General features: G+C 43.5%; 1 protein-coding gene across 4 annotated transcripts in view; it reads left to right on the plus strand.

Moving 5' to 3' along the window:
* Positions 1 to 17,676, plus strand: part of ADARB1 (adenosine deaminase, RNA specific B1) — a 70,235-nt gene extending 52,559 nt beyond the window's left edge. For all 4 annotated transcript variants that reach the window (XM_027703221.1, XM_027703224.1, XM_027703222.1 and 1 more), the window contains 4 exons: positions 53 to 221; positions 10,302 to 10,483; positions 15,901 to 16,079; positions 16,838 to 17,676. In XM_027703221.1, the coding sequence (XP_027559022.1) occupies positions 53 to 221; positions 10,302 to 10,483; positions 15,901 to 16,079; positions 16,838 to 17,014 (707 nt within the window). In that variant the 3' untranslated portion in view covers positions 17,015 to 17,676. The remainder of the gene's footprint in view (positions 1 to 52; positions 222 to 10,301; positions 10,484 to 15,900; positions 16,080 to 16,837) is intronic.
* Positions 17,677 to 26,215: the final 8,539 nt, after the last annotated feature.

The raw sequence follows: 26,215 nt of genomic DNA on the forward strand, positions 1-26,215 counted from the left end.
AACCCTTTTGAGAATGTTCCTCAGCTGACTCTAAGTGATTTTTGTCCTTCAGATCAAGGGGACAGGCATCCAAACCGCAAAGCCAGAGGACAGCTGCGGACAAAAATAGAATCTGGGGAAGGGACCATCCCTGTGCGCTCCACTACCACTATCCAGACGTGGGATGGTGTGTTGCAAGGAGAAAGGCTGCTGACCATGTCCTGCAGTGACAAGATAGCGAGGTGAGACACTCAACAATTGGTTTCTTTGCTATTCATTTGACTGCTGGGCATGCGACAAGGGGGAATGGCTTTAGGCTGAAGCAGGGCAGGGTTAGATTGGATATTGGGAAGGAATCCTTCCCTGTGAGGGTGGGGAGGCCCTGGCACAGGTTGCCCAGAGAAGCTGTGGCTGCCCCATCCCTGGAAGTGTCCAAGGCCAGGTTGGACGGGGCTTGGAGCAACTTGGTCTAGTGGAAGGTGGCCCTGCCTGTGGCAGGGGGTTGGAACAAGATGAGCTTTAAAGGTCCCTTCCAACCCAAATCATTCTGGGATTCTAACAAGAAAGGGGGGTTTTATGGTACCCACAATGAATGTGCAGGGTATTGATGGGCTTATCTCATTAGACATAGCGTGAGGGTGGCTGTAATTCCTATGATAAATCTCCTGATTCTTCACCTGCAATTGGTGTCAGACCCTCTGCTGGCTTCATAGGCAAGGTGAAATCATTCTGTATTATTTCAACCACATGAAGTCATGACAGCTTTGTTTTGTATTTATATCACTGAGGAATAGCAGAGGAATGTTGTAGATTTTTTTGTTCCCTGAAGCAGTATAGCATTATCAAAACAGTACAATAAATTTATTGCATTATTTGGATAGCTTCCTCCTATGATATACACCCTTGCCCCATCATTGGAAATGTTCAGAGTCAGGTTGGATGAGACTTGGAGCAACCTGGTCTAGTGGAAGGTGTCTCTGCCCATGGCAGGGGGTTGGAATGAGATGGTCTTGAAGGTCCCTTCCAGCCCAAACCATTCTATGATATCAAAGATACCTACATTTTCCATGTATAGATTAGATTTTTATTATTTTGTACAGTGAAAAGTGTCCCTTTAAAAAAAAATATTAATTGATAGGCCCTTTTGGTTTTTAACTTTAAAATTATTTTAATTTTAGTTTAAATAGTTTTATGAATTGTGATTAAATATTTTGTTTTCAGAATCAGTACTTTAATTTATATTTCATCCAATTCCTTCTTTGTTGCCCTTTTTGACAAAGATTAAGAGATTTTTTGTTGTTGTTTTCAAATTCATAAATGGACAAAAGAAAATTTAGCAGTAGTATCCTTTAACAAGTATGGGAGAGTTGCAGCATAATTTTTTTAAATGAGTCTGTGTGTTTGCAGCCTCTGTGCTCTTGCAAAGTGGATGAAAAATGCCAAATTTTTCAGCTAATGACATCTTAGTTATTTTTCAATTTTATATGTATTATATATACTGTAATTAAAATAGCTCTGCTTTTTGCTCAAGTCAGAGCTTGATTCAAAATTTATTAAGGATATTAAGTTGGAAATATTCTTGTGAACTGCCTATGCCAAATCAAAAATAGAGGAGGAAAGTTATGTAATGGCTTTGTTCCTTTAGTCTTGTCTCAAGTAATCGGCATCTCTGCTGAAGGAAAACATTTTCTTTTAGTTTAAATCTCCCTTATGTAAATGGATAGGGCCTTTCAGAAGCTATCACAGGCAGATGCAAAAAGGTAATTCTACAAAATTGACATTTCAGCTTCTTTTATAATACTTTCAATAAAATTCACCAAATAAACTCCCCAGTTTCATGCCTGGGACTTCTCCCAACCATCTGACATGGGATTCATGCCACATTCTTTTATCACATTGTCATTGCAAATATATAAAAAAAGTAAAAATGCAGCCAGTTGTTGAGCTAGAACACATTTGACTCTTTTGTTGATTTTGTGTGATGCAGAACAGAATCCATCTCTCGCTTCCGTAGCTAGCTGTCACCTCTCCTTGGGGCTAATGGGAATAATTTTGTTTGTGCCAGTGAAGGAAGCAAATAGAACCCCTTGACACAGAACAAAGACTGTATGACGGGTAAGGAGGCCCAAATTTTCATATTCTTTTTTTCTTTTTTTTTTTTTTGACATTTCCCTGACGTGTTTTGTCCATTTACATTTGAAAGAATGCCTTGCTCTGTAGTGTCCAGCAATGAGTCCTCCAGTACACCTCAGACCTGCTGATTTCCACTGAGCTTTCCCAAAGGTTCTCAGTCACAGCCTGGAAAAGATGTGGATAATTTGGGGTGCAGGATTGCACTTGTATCAAACCCCTTGTATCTGAACTGCCTCATCTGTGTGGATTATCTGTATAATCCAAGCTGCTGCCTCTGAGTGCTTTACTGCAGTGTGCTGCCCAGCACTCTCCTGGACTCAGTAGGAACATCCAGGAAAAGTTGTAAGAAACATGGAAGAGCCACGAGTGTAATCCCATTTGGGTTGGAAGCATTAAAACAGGATTATCCTGGTGTGTTAGTGCTTGGTGGCTCTCCAGTGCGGTGTTAGGGTGGTTTCTGTGACCAGAGTAACTTTAATATACATGCATTTGTTTTAAATGTATCCTGACCTTGTTCCATGGTACCGATGTTGGGTTTTGTCATTCTCCTTTTGATGTGTTTTTCTGCCCACATTTTTGGTTTCAAATAATGACTTCTCATGAAGCATCCTAGTCATGTTTAACGTCCTGCTGAGAAGAGCAGAGTTCTTTTTCACCCAGTTTCTCTGGTAGGAAGGCTCTAGGAATTGAGAAGAACTTTTTAGGTCAAGTTGTTGAAAGGGAAGTCACTGGTGCTCTTCTGCTTTAAAGAAGAGAAAATATTTTTCTGATGATCTTTAGGTCTGTCCACTGGCCTTGTTTTGTGCTTATTCAGAGTGGGAAATCCAAATGGAAGCTTGTAACTCAGTCTTTTCCTGTTTTTCCCCAAAAGAGAGAGCAATTCTCACCAGTTCTTAACCCAAGTGACACTGGCAATGTGAATTGGCCACTTTGATCTGTGGTGGCTGTGTGGCACTTAAGTAAAATACCTGAGGGAAAGTGGTAAGAAACAACTCCCTACCCAAGATGTAGCATCGTGTAACTTCTCAAACCAGGCTCACAGATGTGGAGCAAATCCAGGCAGTGCCAGAAAAACTGGGATGAGTCAGAGTTGTGTGGTTGCCTGCCTAGGTACAGCTACAAGGGGAAACACTTTTTGTTGTCTGTAGTTGCAAATGTAAAAATATGTTTGTGAGAAGGGCTACTGTCAAAGACCATGGACTTCTTGCACTTACTGGTTTGTAGTGTGGGCTGCTGACCCAGTCGTAAAGATCTTGCTGCCTGTTTACAGAGTGGCTTATGAAGAGCACGGAATGGTCACCGAGATTCAATTAATCTCTTAAAGAAAAAAAGAGAAATAGGGTTTAAAGTGATGCCTCCTGCATGTCAGGAGGCAAAGTGCTTTCTGGGGTAGTCCAGCACCTCACACAGGGATGCCTTCTCTCCCTTACCATCAGTTACAAGTAAAAGCTTGTGATAAACAAAGTGCCTACTAAATAATTTTCATTTCTTCGTAGTAGTTGTTTATAAATAATATTGACAAGAGCAGCTCTTTGAACTGGAAACACTTGTGAGGTTTTGTTTGGTTAGTTGCAGGAGGCTCTTGTTTTCCTGAGATAAATTTGGACACCAGTTCCATGTGGACACCATTGTGGGTCACACATAGTGATTCATCTCCTCCATGCCTAAAAGTTAGTGAGAGTGATACCAAGACATTTGATATTAACATCAAGAATTGTGGCTTACTGCTGTTAGCCCCCCTTCCATTTCTGCATTTTCTCTAAAATAGTGTGAATAACAGAATTTCTGTGCCTTCTGAGTTTAGAAAGTTCAGAGGGGAGTTTTTACCAGAAGCATATATTTTCAGCCTGTTTTACTTTTGGCAAGAGGTGAACCAGCACACCATGAAGGTGTTGCTGCAGGGTTAAATTTTACTTACCTTTTCAGGTATCAAGAGTTGTGAAATCATCTGCACGTCATGAAGAAATCAACAGACCTTTTAGGAATCCACTGTAGATACCTCTGAGCACACAGTGGTCCAGAGCAAAAATGTGACAACATAGCAAGAAAGGGAGGACTCCTGATTTGGTGCCAGTCTCTGGTTTCTCTACTCTCTTTTTTTCAGTGTAGTATGATTGAGAACAGCAGAAAGATTGAGGAAGTACATCCATCCTCCAGATTGTTATCAGCAGGATCTTTAGTAGTGAATATAGAATAAGAAAACCAGTGAGTGTGATAAATTTGTAAAATTCAGATTTCCCAGTGAGGTGCTCATCTCTAAGACCTCAGGTGAGCACACTGCACAGAGAGTATCCTCTGAGTAAATTGTCAGGAGTTGAACACAACTCACGTGCATGAATCTGCAAAAGCCAAGGCTGGGGTTGAACCTGTAAAGGTGGTGGGATGTAGTGGTTTGAAAGAGCATTTCCCTGGACATCCCTCGAGCCTAAGATTACTTTGAGGATGAGGCAGAGGGCATGGCAAAACCTTGGTAATGGGAAAATCTGGTTTTTTGGTCTCCCTGTAGCTAAGCATGCATGGGCAACTGGGAACTGTAGAGCAAAGGGGAGGTGCAGGGCACCCCAAGCCTGTAACTTTTCAGATGGCTAAATTTTTCATGCTAAATGAAAATGTTCAGTGAAAACTAGGGGTTTTTACTTAAGAAAAAGACTTTTTAAAAAAGTGCTGGTATAACTTGGATGGAAATCTCTTAACATTCCTCCTGTGCATGGCATCTCCCTGCCTCGGCAGTGGTCCTGCAGTTATTTGTGGAGCTGTGCTGTCAACCAGACTGAAGAAACTGCCTCTTCAAAATCCAGGGTCACGGTTTTGTTGTTTTTTAACAATAAAAATAAAATAACAGACTGGGGAGGATCGAGGCGATGAGAGGCAAACTCTTCTGCAGCCAGGCTTAGCGCTGGGAAAATGATGGGGTGTAAAAGTACTTTATAGCAGCAGCAGGTTGCAACATCCTTTGACTGTCATCCTCCTTCTCTTTTTTAATTGTTGGGCAGCAGTAGCTCATATGTGCAGGGGTGGGAATGCTGAACCTCCCAGTCCAGGTGCTGGTAGGGGCCACTGTGGTGTGTTGGCTGGCCCAAGGGTAAAGGAGAACCGTGGCTTTGATTTGCAGCTTTTGTTTCCCTTTTCATGCTGAAGTACTTTGCTAGGTGAGCTTTAGAAATTTTGTTGCCTTGTCAGACATGGTAGGGCTTCAATGTCACCTCAGTGAGCCCCTGGTAGAGTGTGACCCTGAAGGATCTTCTATCTCAGAAAAGGCCAGTTCAGGATGAGTAAATAAATATGCCTTTGCTTGAACTTTCTGGCTTCACGTCAGGTTGCTGTGCAACCCTTGCAGAGCTGCAGACTTGAAGTTGAAAGAGCATTGCAGGCTGCCAAACATGTGGTGTCATGGGCAGAATGGAAGCTTTGCACAAGGCTTAGCAGGGAGACCCTCCTGCTGAGCCACGAGGTGCAGAAAGGACACCCTTGCTTCCTAAACTACTTCTCAGAAAGGAGTCTGGGTGCAGCTGGATCCAGTCTTAGGCCCAGGCTTGGTTAACAGTTTATGTCTAAAGGATTGTGCAGGTGTGATTGAACCTCTATATGACTTTGTCCCACAGGATTAAGGATGGCAAACCAAATATAATGATATGAATAAATGATTTATTTAAATTGATTATGGTAATGATTAGACTAAAAGACCTTAATTAGAATTATTTACTACACAGTACAGGTAGCTATAACTACTTGTTATAACTACTAGTTATATATATATAGTTATATATATATAGTAGTTATAACTACTAGTGCACTATTTGTTGAAGCAATTATATTAAAGTGAGCAAAACCAATTATTAAGTAGAGATTGATGTTACTCACCCATACTAATGATCATGGGCAAATCTCTTTCACTCAGCCTTGAGAAGGAACCTTGAGGGGCATCCGCCCTCCAGGGAGGAACCTCCACACACACTCCAAGAAGGGGTGTATTAGAAGCCCCTGCCATTAAAAAGTGGGACTGGGCTTTTATAGTTTACAGCGATGGACTGTCAGTCAGATGTACCTGGGCCAGCTGTGTCAGCTCAGCAGCTTCAGATAAGTTATCAGCAGTATCACTTGTTTCTTTCTTTCTCAGGTACCTTATCAGGTACTTTGTTCTTCCTCAGGATGTTTAACTTTGGGATCGATGAGTCAGGCTGGTTTCAGCATCCTTCAACACCAAAAGGGCATAATCCCAGCCCCCCCTTTTCCATCCACCACTGACAGCCTCGCAAATCGGGTGGTGGAGGAGCTGTTTTTTACCCCCACTTAGGTCGAATATCCTGGTACACGGGGCACGTGTCTGACCACAGGTATCCCCCTTGGCACCAGGTGCTCCAGCTGCCCTGGCAGTGGACAGCTGGCTCGTTGGAGCAGAGGTGTTCAGCCCAACCCTGTGCTTGTGCTCCAACAGTGAAGAAATCACAGTTAGCTGCAACCCGACTCAAATCCAGGCAGCTGCGTTTTAAGTGTTGGAAGTTTTAACCTAAATCCTGTGGATGTTATGACCAATGTAAAAGCTTGTGTTTTAAATGCCAGTTTTACTTTTAAGTTTTTTTAAGGTCGTGAAAGAAAATTCTTGTAGTCAGAACACTCAGAGTATGTTAAACACTGTCACAAGACACATTTTATGCTTAGCTAAGACAAGCATGTCAGGTGTTCCCAGTGAGAAGGTTTACACTGGAGGGTGTTTCCTTGCCTGCTGAGGTGTTCTTTCCCATTGGCAAATCTCTTCTTTACATTTTAGGCATTTCAGTATCTCTGTTGATGTGATGCAGCATTCCTGTGTTCTGCTCATGCTTCTTCTTTAACACCCAGGTTTTGATTTGTAAGCTAGATTTAAGTCGCTTCAGTTACTTAACTCTTTTCTGATGCTATTTTTAATGAGAAGAAGAAAAAGCTGTTGCTTAGTTGCTTCACTAGGAAGACAACACTGACTTAAAATTTTCATCAGTGCATTTTGCTTTTCTCCGCTCTGCACCCCCTGGCTTGTGGTGAAATACAGAATTTGGCCCCTTAATTTCAAAAGAACTTGTGCTTTCAGTAGAGGTTAGGACTAGATCGGCAGCATTCTCACAATCCCTGCTTCTACACTGGAGGACGAGACAGTTTTACCATTTCAGGAGGCAATGCCTGTGGCCTTTTGAAAACTGATGTGGGGTGTTGGTGTAGTTTCTTCTCAGTTTACACCCATGAAGGTTGTTCCAGTGTATGTGCTAATGGAAGTGAGATATTACTGTTTGACATAAAGGAGTACGATATGAAAAAGGAACATTGAGAAAGTCTCTGCAGTCCTTCCTTTTTTCACTCTGCTACAATCTGCAGAACACGAGCACCAAGTCCTATGAGGAGCATCTGAGGGAGCTGGAGGGGCTCATCCTGGAGAAAAGGAGGCTCAGGGGGGACCTTCTCACTCTCTGCAACTCCCTGACAGGAGGGTGGGGCCAGGGGAGGGTTGATCTCTTCTCCCAGGTGACAAGTGACAGGACCGGAGGAAATGGCCTCAAGCTGGGCCAGGGGAGGTCCAGGTTGGATACTGGGGAAAAGTTTTTCACCAAAAGGGTGGTCGGGCACTGGAATGGGCTGCCCAGGGAAGTGGTGGAGTCAACATCCCTGCAAGTGTCCAAAGGGCATGTGGTGTGGCACCTGGGGACATGGTTCAGTGGTGAACATAGTCGTGCTGGGTTAGCAGTGGGACCCAGTGATCTTAGGGGGCTTTTCCAACCTCAGTGATTCTGTGATTCGTTTGGGTGTCAGGTTTTATCTCTGCACTACAACCAGCTTCTGATATAAGAATACATTTCTGTAGACAAGTATATGTACTTTTATTGTAACTATGGAAATTTAAAGCTAGTTTTATAAACCTAACCACCATCCAACCCTGCCCAATCAATATTAAGAGCTTGAGGCCTTGGTTGTATGAATGGTTTCTTCAAACCCTGTCCTTGCATCAAACCAGTTGCTGTGAACCCAGTGTTCATGAGCAAGTGCTGCAATGCTGAAGGTGCTTCAGCACACCCCAGGAAAACATAAGGCCTGTGGGCAGTAGTACCAGTCCATACAGTTCACCTTGCAGAAGCTTGTTCAGGTGTCCACACTCCTTTTAATCAGAAGAAGTTTGTAAGACAAGTGGTCAGCCTTCATTTTCTGTGCCAGAGGACATCACCAAGTGTGGGAGGAAGCAGCAACACACAAGCTCTGGAAATACTGAAATCAGAAGTAAGGAAGAGGGTCTGAAGGTTTTATTTAGGGTGTGAGGGCTTGCCAGAGGAGTGCTTTGGCCTTTTTTGAGATATTTATCCATCACTCAAACACTGGTCATGTAAAATGTGATGTGTCTTGTCTGCAAGTCTCAGATACATTTGTAAGACCCCAGTTTGCAATGCTCAATCTTGAATTCCTTCCAGATGTTTCTTCCATAATATTACCTGTGCCTGTAGCAGTCCATGCTCTCGATGTAGGTAATACTGCAAATAACAAGAAAATATTATTGTGATTCATTTGGCACTGGATATACCTCAAATCCACAAACTTCTAGTCCATGGTAGGGTCCTTAAAAAGACATGTTGGTCCTGGAAAGCAATAACTTTCACTTGATACCTTTACTCTGACATTTGGTTGCTGATTGCATTTTCAGTGTTATACAAAGTCATTCCATGTAAAATAGACCTCATTTTTCATTAGCACAGAATTTTTATTCATGCATGAGTGCCAGCTTTTTTAATGACAGGTGAGTAAGTTAATGCACATTGCCTCCATTTTTATCCTCAGTAAAGATATGCAAAGAAATTATTTCCTTGGATTGCAGTCTTTATTTTACCCTTTTTTTTTGCACATCCTGAAGCCAGCATGTGTAATTCAATTTTTGCAGTAGTGAAGCAGTTGTGATGTGCAGTTTCTAGCCTGAAATGATGCTGATGTGTAGCCATCCCAGCACAAGCTGCAAGAATCACTGTTAGCAACATCCAAGTTACCTGTTTTCCTGGGGTAACATTGCAACCTGGTATAGGGTGGGATTTTTAATAAGGACAACCATTCTATGGGAGCCCAAGAGCTTCCATTGTGCTCCTCTGTTTTATCCAAGCACCAAAGGAAATTTCCCTGCTGCTTGTGTCTGGATGCTGCAGTTGGACTCCAAGACCAGGCTGGATGGGGACTCTGAGAAACCTGGTCTGGTGGAAGGTGTCCCTGACCACGGCAGGGGGTTGGAATGGGATGGTCTTTAAGGTCCCTTCCAGCCCAAATCATTCTGTGGTTCTATGATTCTGACTGAAATATGCTATTTTCATAATGCCAAGCTTTTTGCAAGTATTCCTCAGACAAATACAGAGAAAATACTCTGCAGAAGATATTGTGGTTTTCAGAAGTACTCCATATAACTGTTACAGACAGATTGAGAGCCAAGGCTTTTTCAAATGAACGCAGCTGTCAAAAAAAATAAATCAGAATTTTTCTCCTAGGCATGCTATATCCCTGCCACCAGACCTGATCCAGCGTAGATCATAGTGGTCCAGACAAGGGATTTATGGTTGGAATCTGTGAAGCAGCTAAAGGGAGCAAAGAGTACATGCTTCGTTTGCATATTTTCAGTTTTCAGATTCAGTCTTCTCCCTGCCTGTGGATATTGCAAACCAGTGCATATGTCCTTTCTTGCAGCAGGATGTGGAAACAGTTGGGCTAGGGTGTCAAGGACAGGTTTTCCCTTATGGTGATGAGGTGTGGAGGTCTTGCAAACACAATCCTTTTGCTCTGGGAAGGATGCTTTGTCCCCTGCCAGGCGTCTTTTGGGGGCAATAGCTGCTGTTTCTGACTGAGAATCTCACAGTTTGGCTTTCTCCCACTGAATGATCCTGTCCATCTCTGGCACTAGGGTGCTGGAAAATGCATCACCAGACATGTTAGTGGGGAACTAAAGTTGTGGAGTCTGCTCCTGGCCTGTTGCTGTAGGTCATCTTACTCAGGATTACGCTGAGCGTCCCCTAAGCTGATCTCTGAAATTCTGGCAGGTGTCACAGCTTATGCTACCATGGTCATGTGCCAGTCAGGAGAAAGGGTTGAAAGTCTAGTCCATTGTGATTAACTGCTATTATGTCTGGCAGATGTTACTTGTTCCATTAAAAAGAAAGTGTTTTTTTGTTTTTTTTGTTTTGTTTTTCCCTCCCTCTTAGGTGGAACGTATTGGGTATTCAAGGAGCCTTACTTAGCCTCTTTGTGGAGCCAATTTACTTCTCTAGCATCATCTTGGGGAGTTTATATCATGGGGATCATCTATCCAGAGCCGTTTACCAGAGGATAGCAGAGATAGAAGATCTACCACCTCTTTATACACTCAACAGACCTTTACTTAGTGGCAAGTATCTAATGGAGAAGGCCGTGCCGGTAACCAAGTCTGTTCCAGTAGCGATGTGATTTTGCAGTTCTCAAAACCTTGCAAACTGTGTGCTGTGAGTAAACTGCTTGCTGGTTGCAACAGAGAAGCTGTGGTCAAAACATAATACAGACAGTCAGAAATACCATAGCAAGGACCCTTAAAAGTCGGAAAGAAATGGGGGATGAATGTTTCGATGAGGCTTCGCGTCGTTCCTGTCCGCAGCGCGCCCTACCAAGATGTGAGGCGAGTTGGAGGCTTAGTGAAGCCTCTTCCCACCTGTGGAATAGCACGTTAGCACTCACTGTCACTTCTCTTGCGTGGCAGATATTTGTTGAGTGGTTCCATCATTAATGAGTATGCCAAGATAGACACAATTTCTAGATCAATCATCAACTCAGAACGGATGGGGATAACATCTCACCTGTCTTAAATTCTAAAATGGCTTGTTACAGTAATGCTGTGAAAGCCTTAAAGCTGAAATCTCATCCTCCCTCTGATTGTGTGCATTACTGTTGTGGCTTAACCCCAGCCAGCAGCCAAGCCCCTGACAACCACTCACTCACTCCCCCACCAGCAGGACCAAGGAGAGGATTGGAAGGGTAAAAACCAGAAAACTCATGGATTGAGATAAAGGCAGTTTAACAGGCAAAGCAAAAGCTGTGTACACAAGTAAAGAAAAACAAGGAGGTCACTCACTGCTTCCAGTGGGCAGGCAGGTGTTCAGCCACCTCCAGGAGAGCAGAGTCCCATCCCACCCCACGGTGACTTGGGAAGACAAACACCATCACTCTACCCCAGCTGAAACCAGCACAACTGCTTTGTTCTGTAGAGCTTAGCTTTTGGCATGTCTTTATTTTCCAAGGAAAAACAGAAAAGCTCATTATTTTAAAGCACGTTTAAAGTTTTACATGGACTTTTAAAATAGATGTAGGGAGGGAGTGGGGAAAAGAGCATTTTGAACAACGAGTATTTCTTTAGATAAGAAAGGTAATTAATAAGGATTCCCTGAACTAGAATGTATAAAAATGTTACTTAACATATTTGTCCTTATATTAGCAATTAAGTAACAGTTACGACACTCACTACCAAATATCTCTAATAGTTGTATGGCCACAGTAGCTGATGTATAGACTGTTTCTGCCTGATTTGGGGGAATTTTTATCAATCCTTCAAGATGGCAGATTTGGGGCAGAGTGGGATGAGGTTTTGTTTTCCTTTTCGCAGCGTATAACAGCACCTTGTCTTCTTTAAAATCATCTTTCTGCAATGGTGATATCATCTATTTGCTATGAAATAGCACCATCTGTTTAAACAGTTCAGCCAGGACTTGCTGAGCAGCAGAGGGAGTTCAGAAATGTTCTCAGCTTTTGAGTTTTCACAAAAATACACATCTCAAAAACATACAGAAAGCTTCTTCAGGAGGTTGGGTGGAGAACTATGTTGATGTATTTTATTTTACTAGCTCAGTCTTGAAGGTTAATCTTCTGACCTATGCTGTTAGGTTCAGCTGGGGCACTTGTGTAGCTGCCCATCTGCTCTTGGATTCACATATTTTTTAGTGTGTTCTTACCTGGAATAAGCACTGCAGAAATACCTGTCCCTAATTCTATGTTTCTTCTTGTGCCACACACAGAGCTGTGTGACTTATTTCTGCCAGAGGGATGAACTAAAACAGAAATATCTGTCTTTCCCCTCTGTTCCACCTGCTTAGCTGAGAAAGTACTGGAAAAACTGGTTTTCTTCTTCTCAGAAAACAAGTTTTATGTCTGCTGGGGCAATTGCGTTAAGTCAAAGTTATTTTAACTTTGGGATATTGTTATGTGCTGCTAAAAATTGTCTTTTCAACATCTTTCTTTCTTTCTAAGAGATTTTTTTTTTACTTGCTGATTATCTTGTCACCACTGTAAGACCAAGATTTTAAGGTACAACCCATCCAGCCCAGTATTCTTTTCCACGGGTAGTTAGGCAGTGAAAAGCAAAAGGAAATATTAACCCTCTGCAGATATTTTGGGGAATCACAGTGGTAATCTGCAGATCAGTCAGGTATTGAGAATCTTTGTGTTTAGAAATCCTTAACAGATCTTTCTTTGTCAGCTTCCAGTTCGGTTTTTTTAACTGGTTTTAACTTTTTACCATCTGCAGCCTCCTTGAGTAAAGAGGGGCTGTGGAACATGCAAAGGAACTTTCTGCTAATTTAATTAGATGTTCCTCAGTGCTCTGTGTGATCTGGGCTATAGGAAGTGGTTATGACACTCAGTTTTCTGTACCTCTGAGATATTCCTTCCTCCATAAGTCCTACTTTGTTGTTCCTTGCACAGAGACCCTTTCATGTAAGGATCATACCTTTCATTTTGCAGTTCTGTTTTTGTGCTACAGGGCAGCACCTGATACTCCAGGTAAAGCAGCAATACTGATTTAAGTGGCATATATTCTGTTCAGATCCTTGACCCTTCACTAGTAATTCCTAACATTCGCTTTTGATTACTGTTGGTCGTTGAGCTGACCTTTTGGTAGAGCTGAATATTAGAAACTAAAATCTCATTCCTGAATGCTCCAATCCAGCTCCAAGTCCAGCGCTCCTCGTGCAACACTGCTTTGGGTTTTTATCTCATATGTTTTGCCTAATATTTATCTGTGAGGAATTTCACCTGCCTTTTTATTGCCCAGACACCCAATGTGTGAGCTTTTTTCTGCTACTCTTTGCAATTCCTTCTCTTACTGACTTTTTAAAATAATTGTCATCACCAGTCTTAATCACCTGGGCTTTTACCCCTGCACACTTCCCAGGTCAGCATGGAGCTGGAAGCTCTCCAGCTGTGTTGCCTCTTCCCAAGGAGACCATCTTCATCCAGGTGTTAGTGAATTCTGGTTTTAATAGACAAAATAAATCCTTCAGCAGAGGACCTTTGGGGATTTTTTGGCCGTTCCCATGGTACCTTATCCTCCTGTTCACTCTGGTATTTTTCAGCTCTGTCTCCTTTTTAATGAAGCTCTTTTTAGCTCTGTCCTCAAAAAACTGTCCAGATTTATTATTTATATAATCACTGGCACAAAGAGCTGTGACCTTTGCTTTTGCTTATTATATCCCTTTATAATAATACTCAACAATAAGTTCTGAGCAATGTTCTCTAAATAGCTTAGTTATATCAGTTTTCAGTGGAGAGTAAAATATCTGACTTTGTATCCTAGTTTTCTTTCCCATTTCTAGTTTCAGCTTATTGTGCTATATTCGTGTCTGGATTTTGAGGGGGAAGATATGATCCACCTAAAATTTTATCAGATGCTTTGATTTTGAGATGACCTTCATTCCCTGTCTGTGCTGCCCATGATCCACCATCCACCATGAGACTCCTTTGCCATCTCTCCAGGGTTACTGCATACAATTAAGTAGCTGAACGGGTTGTTGTTATTTAAATCTATTTGAAATTCTAAATCTGGGTCGGTTTTTCTTTTTTAAATTTAACTAATTGATCAAAATAACCTAAAGAATGGAATTGTATAATTGCAATGGAAGTGTAGTGCATACTGGATATTCAGCTTCCTCATCTTTATTTGTGAGACGGGGTGTGATGTCACAAGTGTTTTTGTAGTACTCAGTGACCTCTATCTGATCCTTTATTAGTGTGTGGAATGAAAGCAAAGCTAATGGTGTAGATATTACTAGATTAAAGAAAAAACAAGACAAAAATTGGCATGTGGCAGCAATTTCTTAGCCCTCTTGCCTCAGTAGTTTTGGTAAAACCAACTTTTGTTCCAATTCTCAAATTTTTCAGCTTATATTTAAAAAAAATGGGGGATGGTAGCATTATTATTCACTTAATTACTAGTTATCAGTCATAGTGACAAGGTTGGTGTAAACCAAGTGTAAATATACAACACTTCAGTGACTGATATTTCAAAGTGTTTGTTTATTAAATGAGGAATTGATGATAGGAAGCAAACTGAATTTCTCTGTGTCATTCAGATCTCGTGGGTCTTGCACACAGTGCTGGGCCCAGAGGTGCCCTGAGACTGAGCCAGCTGAGCCAGTCCTGCTCCCAGGTGTCTGACTTTATTAGATTGTTTCAGGTATCAGCTAGAAATGCATCCTGCTGTGTTGCTTATGTTCAGTTTCCACAAATCCTCTAGATTTTATTAAGTATAGGGCCTGGCATAACCTTGGAGCAGATTTGAAAGAGGTTCTCGGTGAGGGCTGCGTTAAAGTAAAAAAATGGGATTTTTGTTTATTAGAAAGAACAAATTGCCCTGGTGCTTTGCTCTCTGCTGGTGAGGTGACTGAGACATCTGAAACAGAGAGTTTTACCACCCCTGTGATGCCTGAGGAGTCAGACATGCACGGCAGCAGTTGCTGTGACCTTCAAGCACGGTACTGCAACCATTCTCTATAGTCCATCTTTGCAGCACTGGGCTGCTGTTGGGGAATAAATCCTGCCCTGGGCAGGCAGACGGCCTCGTTTTGCACTTGGGTTAGATTGCTGGTGGCTTTGCTTCTCCATCCATAGAGGTGGAGCCATATTTGGAAGGTGTCACATGATTTAACACCTGAGCAAAATGATCCGAGTCCTCTCTGGAATCCTGTGGTTCCCCATCTCTGGTGTGCAACAGTGGGTATGCAAAGTGGGGAAGCAGCTGAAACACAAATGGATTTGTGCTGGAAAACTCAAATGTCTGCCAGTTCTGGCTTTGTGTGAAGGGTGCTGAGGAAGGGGCTCACCTTCACAGAATCACAGAAGGGACCTTAAAACCTATCTGGTTCCAAGCCCCTGCCATGAGCAGGGACACCTTCCACTAGCCCAGGTTGCTCCAAGCCCCGTCCAACTCGGCCTTGAACACTTCCAGGGTTCATATTTTCACATCCGATTTGAAGTGAAATAATCAACATGCACCTGAATTCTTACATCAGAGTGAAGAGTTACAGCTGCCAAACTCTCACAGTGTTGGCTCTTTGCTACACTCAGCTACTGAGTGGGCTCTGAGAGCAGCAGTTTCTTGAGCTGGAGCAGAACAACTTTTGTTCTGCTTTATAACTATTTGCTGGTTAATAATGAATTTGTTCACTTGCCAGACCAGATCCTTGTGAGGAGGATGTGGCAAGGCACTCCTGTTACTGTCCCCACGAACCCTTGCCACAGACCTCTCCATGATCCCCTCCACCAAGGAGGCTGGTTTCTCCAGCAATGCACACTTGCCCTGCTGGGAAGGACAGTAGAGAGCACTTTAGCCAGGATGAGAATGAGATGTCCATGGTGCTACCTCCACAAGTCGGTGAGAAATCTGCAGGAGAATGTCCTCAAAGTAAAAGAGCAATCTTACAAACCGATTGCTCCCCAACCAAAAAAAAAAAATAGTCAATAGTTTGTGTGTATTATTGTCCTCAAACATCACTTTCCTTTCAGGTATCAGCAATGCAGAAGCCCGTCAGCCAGGGAAAGCCCCAAACTTCAGTGTGAACTGGACAGTAGGAGACACTGGTCTGGAAGTCATTAATGCTACGACTGGCAAGGATGAGATGGGCCGTGCGTCCCGCCTCTGTAAGCACGCGTTCTACAGCCGCTGGATGCGCATCCATGCCAAGGTACGGCCCCCAGGCTGCCACAGCTCCCACTGCCCAGCGCTAGGTGAAACATCTCTGTGTGCTCTCTGGGCTCAGAAACCACTTTGTGAGCCTGTTTTAAGCTAAGCCTGGTGTTAGAATCATCATCAAGGCCGGAAAAGATCCTTAAGGTCATCAAGTCCAACCATCAGCACAGCGCCACCACCACGTTCACCGTTAAACCACCTCCTCTGGTGCCACATCCACACTTCTTTTTTTTTTTTTTTAACACTTCCAGGGATGATGACCCCACCACTTCCCTGGGCAGCCTGTTCCACTGCTTTACAACCCTTTCCATAATTTTTTTTCCCTAATACATAATCTAAACCTCCCCTGGTGCAACTTGAGGCCAGTTAGCTACTGCCCCACGCAGTAACATAAAAGAATATGTTTGTTAACTTACTCTTTAAGGTGGTGCTGTCTGGTCCAAAATGCATACTCCTTGGTTTATAGCTGACTAAGCAAAGGATGCTGTCTCCTTTGAACTTGCCTTCTCATTTTAATTTATTTGGAAGGATAATCCCATTTTCACTGCAGTTGAAACTACCGAGGTTTTCCTTTTTCCTCTCAGAAAGAAAAGCTACCAGAAAGCATGTCTGTGGCTTTTTGGCCTCAACCATTTTGTTTGGTAGATCCTTACATTGTTTTAATATTAGTTGTTTGAATAACTCAGTCACTCTCAAACTGTTTGGCTTAATAGGGTCTTGTCTCTCTTCTCTTCTTGTCTGTAATCCCCACAGCTTTCCTCCAGCTTGCGCTCAAAGATCCTCAAGCCCAACCTGTACCACGATACCAAGCAAGGAGCCACCGAGTATCAAACTGCCAAAGAGTGTTTGTTTAAAGCATTCCTGAAGGCAGGACTTGGAGCCTGGGTGGAGAAGCCCATAGAACAGGATCAGTTTTCACTCACGGTCTAATTCACAAACTGCACATCACTTTGGAAAAGGAGTTGTTCTGGAAATTCCTGGTGTCCAGCATTGCTTTCTGGCATCTCCACAGCCATCAAAACATCTTTTTGCTGTTTGGAGTTGGGTTTCTTTGGGGTTTTTTTGAAACTTCACAGTAACTGTTTCTGTTTCGCCTGAGTATTGAAACTCAACGATGATCTGACACATAATTGTATATTTTGTTATAGGAAAGTAATTTCTGGTGTATTTCTAGAAATACTTTTGCTGTAGAAAACTTGCAGTAGGGCTGTCCTTACTGTATACAATGACTCATTTTTTCTGGGTTAAAATAATTTCTTTTTTTAATTCAGTGTCATCAAGTGCATGAAGAAATTAAAAGTTTCTCTAGGTTTTACACCACACTTTTAGGAAGTAGCTTAATTTTTTAAAAATAGGTGACAAAGCTGATTCTACTGCTCTGTTAACTTGTTTTTGAACTGCAGATATTTTTAGCACATAGACAACAGAGCCAGAATGGAGTCTGGACAGCTAGTTTTTTCCCAATTCCTTGCTCTTTAAAACCAGCTGCTGAAAATTTCATGTCTTTGATGTATGTATTTATTAGTCTGTGACCCAGTTTTTAACATGCAGCTTTTTATTCTGTTTTTAAAAATACATTTACCTCCCATTTACACCCATTGTGAAGTCTTCATTTTTTTTACCATTGTAAACTGGAAACAGCAAAAATAATTATTTGTAAGTTAAGAAGTTTAGTCTATTATGTGCAGAAGCCTATAACGTTTAGAAGTAGGTGACTTGTATATCCCAGGAACTCATCAGAATACAACTTTAACTGTAACAGTAATGTGACAGCTTAAAAAAAATTTGCTCATTTTAAGGGCACTAAGCCTGAATTGCCAAAACCAGTCCCCTGTTGGGTATTAATGAGAAACTCTTGGAATGGACAAAACAGTTGTTAAAACTTATTTCCTGGGCGTTATATCTGCTTTCACCCAAGTTGTTGTGTCTCTGAGGTTTCGTTGCCTTTTGGCTTTACATGTGTGATGGGCTTCATGAAGCTAATTGGGTGCACTCGTTTGTTTTGACTGTTACTTTAAAAAGTGTTTTTCCTAAAGGTGTAGACACTTTTGCTTTATGTAAAACTGTAAGATAGAAGAGGAATATTGTGAGGTCCGTTCGATGAACTGCTGTACAGAAGGAGTTCTTAAACCCGCTTTTTAGTTCATGACATCAGTAGCAGATGAGGTGATGTCTGGTACGGGACGTGTCCAAACACATCCCGTGGCTCCTGCCCGTGGAGGTGTCACCTGTGCTCTCTGAAGAGCATCTCGGAGACCCTCTGTGCTCCCCGTGCAAACCAGGTGATGCGTCGTGGCATGGGGGCTTCTCCTGACCAAACCAAATCCGACCAAACCAACACTCCAGCTCTTGGTTCCTGTTCTCTGCTCCACTGCCCCTTACCTGTGCCACACGGGACGTCAGACCAGCAGGCTGGTCCGTGCTTTGAAGTCAAGGGTTGCTCATAGGCCCACATTGGGTCGGAGGTGCAGTTGGAGCTGTGCCGGCGCCTCTGCGGAGCGGTGGAGCGGAGCAGGAATCGGTTCAGCTGCGTGGCCAAAGCCTGCGTGTTGTGGGGCTGTAACTGGAGCCAGGGTACCTCAGCCCCAGCACCTCTGGGGTTAGCAAGTACCTGGAGTGTTGGAGACTTTGGTGTAAAACCACTTTGGGACAATCATGAATGCCAAGACATTACTGCTCAAGTAGGAACCTATTTTCCACTTCAAGAAGTGACTGGACATGAAAATCACTCGTGCATTAGTTGAAGCCTCCGGGTTAATGTCTTGGAGTAAGGCACTGAGGTGCCAACAATACATTTGGGTGATTCTGTGGATAATAGCAAGCACTGCTCTGGGAGGGCAAGAGAGTCTGTGACCTAGGGATCCCCTCAGAAAAGTCTGATGCTTCCAGGCGTTACTGCCTTTTCCAGATGCCAGGGGGACAGGCTGCAAAAGATGGGCTGTGTTAATTCACCCTCAGGAGTGGCTTCAGTCACCCTGTCTGCTTCTCATGAAAACTAAAAGCACTCCCATGGCCCCTGCAAGCCCAACAAGGCTCTTGCAGTCATCATCCAACTGAGGTGTACACTGACCTATTCCAAAAGGAATTTAAATGTGCGTGGTCAGATTTTGCAAGCACTGGGGCATTGGCCTTGTCTTGTTCATGTTGCAGAAGTTCTGTTTGGGGGCTGTAGTTGAGTATGGGAATGTTTCTGCAGGGTGGAGGAAAGGCTGGTCACGCCGTGTGCGTTTTCTCGAGGTCATTACTGCTCTTAGGTGAAATACACATTTTTGAGGGACTCATTCGAAAGTTGGTGTCTCTCTGAAATTTTTTTGAGGACTCGAAAAGTAGTAACTCAAACTATTTTTTTTTAATGAAGTCAAAAATATGAGCAAAATCTTTGTGTTATTATAGACTTAGTTTTTTAAGCTGTTCGAATGAACAATCAAAATTAAACTGTAAAGGAATTACATTCCATGCCAAAACTTTTTGACAAAGGAGTGGTGTCAGGTTATTTATGAGGAATGAGTTGTCCTGTTTATAATTCTAGGATTTTAAAAAGAAGTTTTCCAGGGTTGTGTGCAATCCATATCTGTCTTCTGGGAGTCAATAAAATACTGCTTGGCTTCCTTCAATCCCTTGTTCCTTTTTGTGCAGTTCATACACAGAAGGCAGTTGGGAGGGCTCCCTGCAAATCACTATCACTGAGCAAGAAGGGATAGTGATGTGTATAATTTCAAGTGACTGCAAGAGATAAGGCAACTTAGCCTCTGGCAGCTGCCAAATTTTGTGGGAGACCAGCGCTGGAAGGCTGAGGGGTCTGGAAAGCTGGGTGGGTGGGAGCTGGCCTGCACAGGGGACTTGTACTGCTGCTCTAGGAGCTGCTTCTGTTCTTTTACTTCCTTCCCCCTTATTTTTGATTGAATATTTATATAATTATTTTGATTGAATATTTATATAATTGTAATTGAGTGTTTGTCTCAGGATCTTCAAAGGACTTTGAGTAACAACTTTAATGTTGATGAATACTTGAAATCTAATTTAAGATGGTTTTTTCTCCAGATGGCAGTCTGGCTATAATAAAGTTTGTAGGTTAGGAAAGTAGGTAATTTTAAATATAGATGTTTGAAATATATATATATACATATATATATATATATGTGTGTTATGCAGGATCATTTTAAGAAAATCTGGGCCTAAAGGTTAACACTTGAAATATCACTTATGGCTGTACTCAGGACCTGGTAATAACTGTAGATTACTTCTTACTGCTTGTGTGTGAGTGTTTCATGTAGAGCCTGTTAGCCACAGTTCTCCCCCAGCGGTGTGGGTGTTGCACAGGTAGTGATGGGAACGGTGACTCCGCTTGCTTAGGGCTGTACAGCAGTGGGGTGTCTGGACAGCTGCAATTCTCATCTTCTCCTCGTCTTAGAGAAATCTTCTCATGGCTGGTTACTTCATAGGGAGCTCAGCAGTAGAAGATTTTTGGGTGCTGTTGCTCTAAATCGAAAATAACTTGCTGCTGAGAGGGTGAGGATCTCAGAACTGGTGTTGCATTTCATCAGTCCAGTTCTGAAGACAGGCTGGGAGAGCTGAGAGTGTTCACCCGGAGAAGAGAAGGCTCTGTGGAGACCTTAGACCCCCTTCCAGTCTAAAGAAGGCTCCAAGAGAGCTGGAGAGGGACTTTGGACAAGGGCTTGGAGTGACAGGACAAGGCAGAATGGCTTCCCACTGACAGAGGGTAGATTTTGATTGGATATAGGGAAGAAAGTCTCCCCTGTGATGGTGGTGAGGCCCTGGCACAGGTTGCCCAGAGAAGCTGTGGCTGCCCCATCCCTGGAAGTGTCCAAGACCAGGTTGGATGGAGCTTGGAACAACCTGGGCTAGTGGAAGGTGTCCCTGCCCATGGCAGGGGGTGGAACAAGATGGTCTTGAAGGTCCCTTTCAACCCAAACCATTCCATGATTCTGTGATGTCCAAGAGTGCTGTCTACCCCAGGGAAAACCCCAAACTCGCCCTGCTGTCAGTGCAAACATGCACGAGATAAAGCTGTTGGTTCAGAGTGTTTGGTAGCATGAGGCAGAGCCTGTGTCATGGAGAAGTGCTGCCTTTGGAAACCAAGCTGTGTTTAAAAAAATAACCAGCCAGGAATTGGGAATCAGGTCTAAGAATTGACTTAGTCACGGTCACCACATAATTAAAATTTTGGAGTTTTTAAATATCCATGGTTTTCAAAATAGTTGATTATTGCCATTCCTTAAATACATGCTTGGAAGGTTCACACTTGCAGAGAAGCTACACTTTGCATTCTTTGTGGTTTTATCATTATAAAACTGTCCACTGTGAAAATTATCCCAAAGTTTACTGGAAAGTAAGAAGAGTTGGAATTCAGGGATACAGACAGAACAAAAATGTCTCATGTCGCTTAAAACCTAAAACCCCACAGAAATAAAATGTGTAAAATACAATTATCCTGTCTCAGAATCACCGTGTGGTTTTTGTTGGGTTTCTTTATCTATTTATTTATTTATTTATTTTCTAATAGGAAATGTTTTCAGCTGAGCTTAAAAGATTCCTGTTGGAAAAGGAGGTAATGTTGATCCTGGGGTTACCTAGAGCTAACAGAGGCACAGGTTTTGGTAAGGACACAAGGAAGATTTTGGAAGGGACACTGAACTCTGTGCCACAGGGCTGGAAGGGGACAGTTTCCCGGGCTTGGTCCCTGTCCTGCTGGTGGCTCAGTGGGATGGATGTGCTCAGCCATTGCTGAGTCAGCATCTGATAGAAGCAGGAGGAGAGAGAAATTGAAATCACTGCTTTCTCTAGTTTCTAATGTAGAAATGATGGCACGGGATGGGAATTTTGCTGGAGAGGCCCTTGGGCAGGAGATATGGGGAGGATGGACCAAAGGAATTATCCACTTGGCAACAGGTGCTCCCAGGCACTGCCTTTCCCAGAAATGTCACAGCCCAGCTGTGTGTAAACCTGAGGCTTTTGTGGTGCATTGGGTTTGCTGCCCTTCCTTTATGCAAACAACTGGTCTGGAGTATTTCCAACAATTTTGGATTGATTCCCCATGCAAGAAAGTCGTGTGGGTCTCTGGGCAGGCAGGCTGGGTATTTAGAGCCACAGGCTGGGTGTTTCATCACTAGGCAGGTGTTTGTCCCTAAAACACATCCAGAGGGGATGAAAATCAGTCCCTTAGCACATCCACTGGCGGCGTGTGCCTGAGCCAGTATGGTGCTTCCAATATGCTGCTTCCATTGCTTCTGTTGAGCTGGGAACGATGCAAACCAAGGGGGGCTGCAGGAACCAAGCTGGGGCTGGAATCCTGGACCTGGCAGGGCTGTGGGGAGCAGATAGGACACGAGTTCCTTGTTGGGTCACGTCCGTGCATGGTGTTTTTTTAGAGCCTTCACAGCCAGAGGCCTGTCCTGTCACCTGTGAATGAACGGGCAGTTAATTGCACCGACAGCGTTTGCATAGGCAAGAATGAGTCCTTTGTGTTTTTGTTTTCTTCAGTCATTCCAGGAAAGAGGAATTGAGAGCCGTGTTTGCAGCTGGCCTCGGCAGATGGAACAGTTTAAGGAATATCTGTTCTCTGGAGGGAAAGATCCACAGTTGATGTCACTGCACTGTTTTCACATTTTTAATATTGTCGTTGTTATCATACCAATATAATTTCTGTTGTAGTTTGGCTGAGGCATCCTTAACAAATTTAGGATCAAAGGGGTGTGTGTGTGTGAATATGTACTTATACAGACATATATATATATTGCTGTATATTATTTGCATTAAGCAGTTATTCTTCCCCCATCTTCCTGTGTGATAGTGCAAATACATTGGTTTTACCTACCTGGTGTAAGGATATTAAAGAACACTCTCAGATACTGTCCTTGACACTTACTTTCTCCATTCATAACCCCAACTTCGAAGATGAGACCTTGTTATACCTCTGGTTTGTTGCCTCCCTTCCAGCACTCTTGTTCCTCTCCCGGTGTCACCGCTGAAGCACAACCCATTGGTTGATTATTCTAAGCAATGACTGTTTTGCATACTACCTTGCTTTGTTTAAGTAATGTTTGTACAGAGATTTCAAAATATAAAGAGCTATATCATTGCTAAGTTTCATCATTATTTTTTTTATATCAGTATTGCTGGTGGCAGCAAAACAATAAGTGAAACATCACAGGTACTGTGCATGTCCTTAAAATGGTGGTTTTGGTTACCTCCTGAAGAGCTGGCTAGAGCATGGGCGAGGGGAAGGCAAGAAAGTATGTGACAGGTCTGACACTCCACTGTAGACACGTGGCCTGTGTCACGGTGTGGGAAGGGCCGTGCCGCTGCTGCTGCATGTCAAAAATGCTGCTTTGCACTCAAATCCCAAGTGGGTGTATCCCTGACTTCTGCAGACTTGTAGGTGGTCACCAGCATTTCCATCCCAGCCTGTGTCTGGCACTGGGTTTGGATCATGCACGTGGTGGTAGCCTCGAGCCCTGCTGTGGTGAGAACTGGGTGAGCCCTGTGAGGTGCCAGCACTGCCACTGCCCGAGGTGGGAACCCAACTCCCCACGGCTGGGGACAGCAGAAAACCAACCACCTGATGCTCACCTCTAATCAGCACCTCTCCCAGAAAAGCAGGAAAGGCTGGTCCTAAATGGGCTGCCCTTGCATCCTGCTCAAGGGTCAGCTCTGGAGAATCCGGCTCTCTGCCAGGCACAGAAATATCAGCTCAGCTCAGATTGAGGGCTGCAGCAAAGGCTGAGGAAGGGCAGGGAGCCACTGACATGTGGCCTGTCTGGATCCAGCGCTCTGGAAGCAGGTGCATAACTCACAGGCCACTGAGACAGTGCTCTCCCCGTGTACCTTTTCATGCACCAACAAAGCCAACTGTTCATCTGACCCTGCGTGGAGGAAATCTGTCTTAAAGATCCAGGTCAGTTCTGCTCCACAGCCAGCTGCTTGTGGGACTGTCATGGATCGTAGCCCTCAGGCAGGTATTTGTTCTCTCCATCACCTGGCTTATCAGATCAGTTTCTGATTGGGAACAGGAGCAAGGTGGGAGATCCCCTGCATAGGTGATGCACCCTTTTTGGAAAGACCCATTGTAAGCTCTGCGACCTTCCCTAGGAACAACAGGGAAAGCAAAGACCAGGCACGTACAAAAGAAAACTCCATCAGTGTGAAAGTGATCTCTGAGGTGGTGGCTTGATGGGTTTAGGTTGGACTCGATGATCTCAGAGGTCTTTTCCAACATAACTGATTCTCTAGTTCTGTGCTACTGTCACCAACCGCCTGCTCCCCAGCTCAGCCACAACTTGGATGACACCGGATAAGTGGCACCATGTCAAGAGGCACCAGACCCAAGAGCAGCTCCTGGCCAAGGCATGTTTCCCCACAGCCTGGTGGCGCTGGGTTTTGTCCAGCCAGGTGACAAGCCCTCCTGCTGGGGCCGTCTTGGCTCAGGGATCTGTTGCACCAAACTCAGCGGTAGGTACTCAACGGAGGGTGGTTACAAAGGGAGGGTGGTGATGGCTGGGGCGGGAAGGGCAGGTGGAGGAGCTGTTCCCCTGAAGGTGAAGCTCTGTTTACTCAGTTTACTTGACTTAGCAAATCAGTGCCTTGTAGCAAATCCCTCTGTGAGTTGTATGGAAAGGTTATGGGAGAGCCAAGTCTGGTGTGTTTTCAGAAGCACCAGCCTGCAGATACAGTAAGTAGTGTGTTTGAATCGACTATTTTTTTTCTCTATCCTCTAGCTAATCTCTACCACAGCCTCATAAAAAAGTTGGGCTCTGAATTTCAGTTCCAGACTCTGCAAATGGCCAGAATCACTGCAATTCACCCATGCCCCTGCCGCAGTGGGAACTCCGAGGTGTGACCTTGTTGGCACTGCTGCTGATTTGGCTCTTCCTGTTGAGAGATCAGCCAGACATGGTGACCTTGGCTGCTAAAAACATCGGTTCTCTCCCTCCCAGAGCTTGCACTGAAGTGGGCTCTGTGGGTCACCATTCCCAGGGCTGCTGGTGGCTGGCACATGCCATTATCCCCAGCCTGCTCACAGGCAGGGACAAGGCTCTGTTTGCAGCCATGGTTTGGCTTTGCATCTTCAGGGTAAACACATGAGACTCTAAACCGAAGCAAACAAACAGACTCACACACTTATTCCCAAAAAATCTCTGACCACTGCCCTGACAAAGCAGCATTTTGAGAAAATGTCCACCACTGTGGACAAATGTGCACCAATCCTTTTACACACACCTCTAGTTTAAGGTAATTTTTAGCTGTTCTGACTACCAAATTAATTTATTTTCAATGTACATCTCCAGTGTGTATTTTTTTTAATACATACACACCCAGTGTTTCCTAACTAAACTACAGTAATCATGGCATGGAGTCAAAGATGCACAAAGTCAAAGCCAAATTCAGTGCACAGTGCCTTAGGCACAGGAATGTTCCCTATTGACAGCTTTCCATTTTACATACAGGTATCAAATATCAATTTATGCTCAGTATTAAAAAAATTACTGGTAAAATTTAACTTAAAGACTATATGTTATTCAAAATCATGTTGTTTCAATGCTAAATTTGCCTTCCAGCTGTCAAACATTTTTACCAAATAGAAGCTCAGCATAGTAAATGCATGGCCACAGCTGACAAGCTACTTACTTTGTGTAGTCCAAGAAATAAATAAATAAAATATAAAATAAAAATGGTATGAGAGGTATGGACTCTGCAAGACTGAAAGTGTATGAGGGCGCATATAGGTGAGGAAAAAAGGTGCAGCACACACTGGGGTGTGTGCAGTATACACTCACAAAAGGAATGTCAAAGGGCTTCTGTTCTTAAACATGTTGCATGGGAGCAGCTGCTGGATGTTTTCAGGTTTGAAGCCAGGCTCTGCGAGAGTGAAAAAATGTGGCATTATGTAGCTGAGAAGGAAGGTGCAAAGTGCAGGTGTGTGGTATGTTGAAAGGCTGCCATTAGAAAGAATTATACAGCAACTGCTTTTGTCCTGGCACATCTTTGTGTTTGGAGTCTCATGGGCATGTTGGTCTCTGCATAACTGAATGTGTGTGATGATATGCACAGCTGAGCAGGAAAGTGCAGAGCACCACAGTGGGAGAGCAGTTCACTGGCTGCAAGGGGAAAGTG

This window comes from Neopelma chrysocephalum, unplaced genomic scaffold (assembly GCF_003984885.1).
Source record: "Neopelma chrysocephalum unplaced genomic scaffold, ASM398488v2 Primary Assembly neopelma1_211, whole genome shotgun sequence".
Taxonomy (NCBI): domain Eukaryota; kingdom Metazoa; phylum Chordata; class Aves; order Passeriformes; family Pipridae; genus Neopelma; species Neopelma chrysocephalum.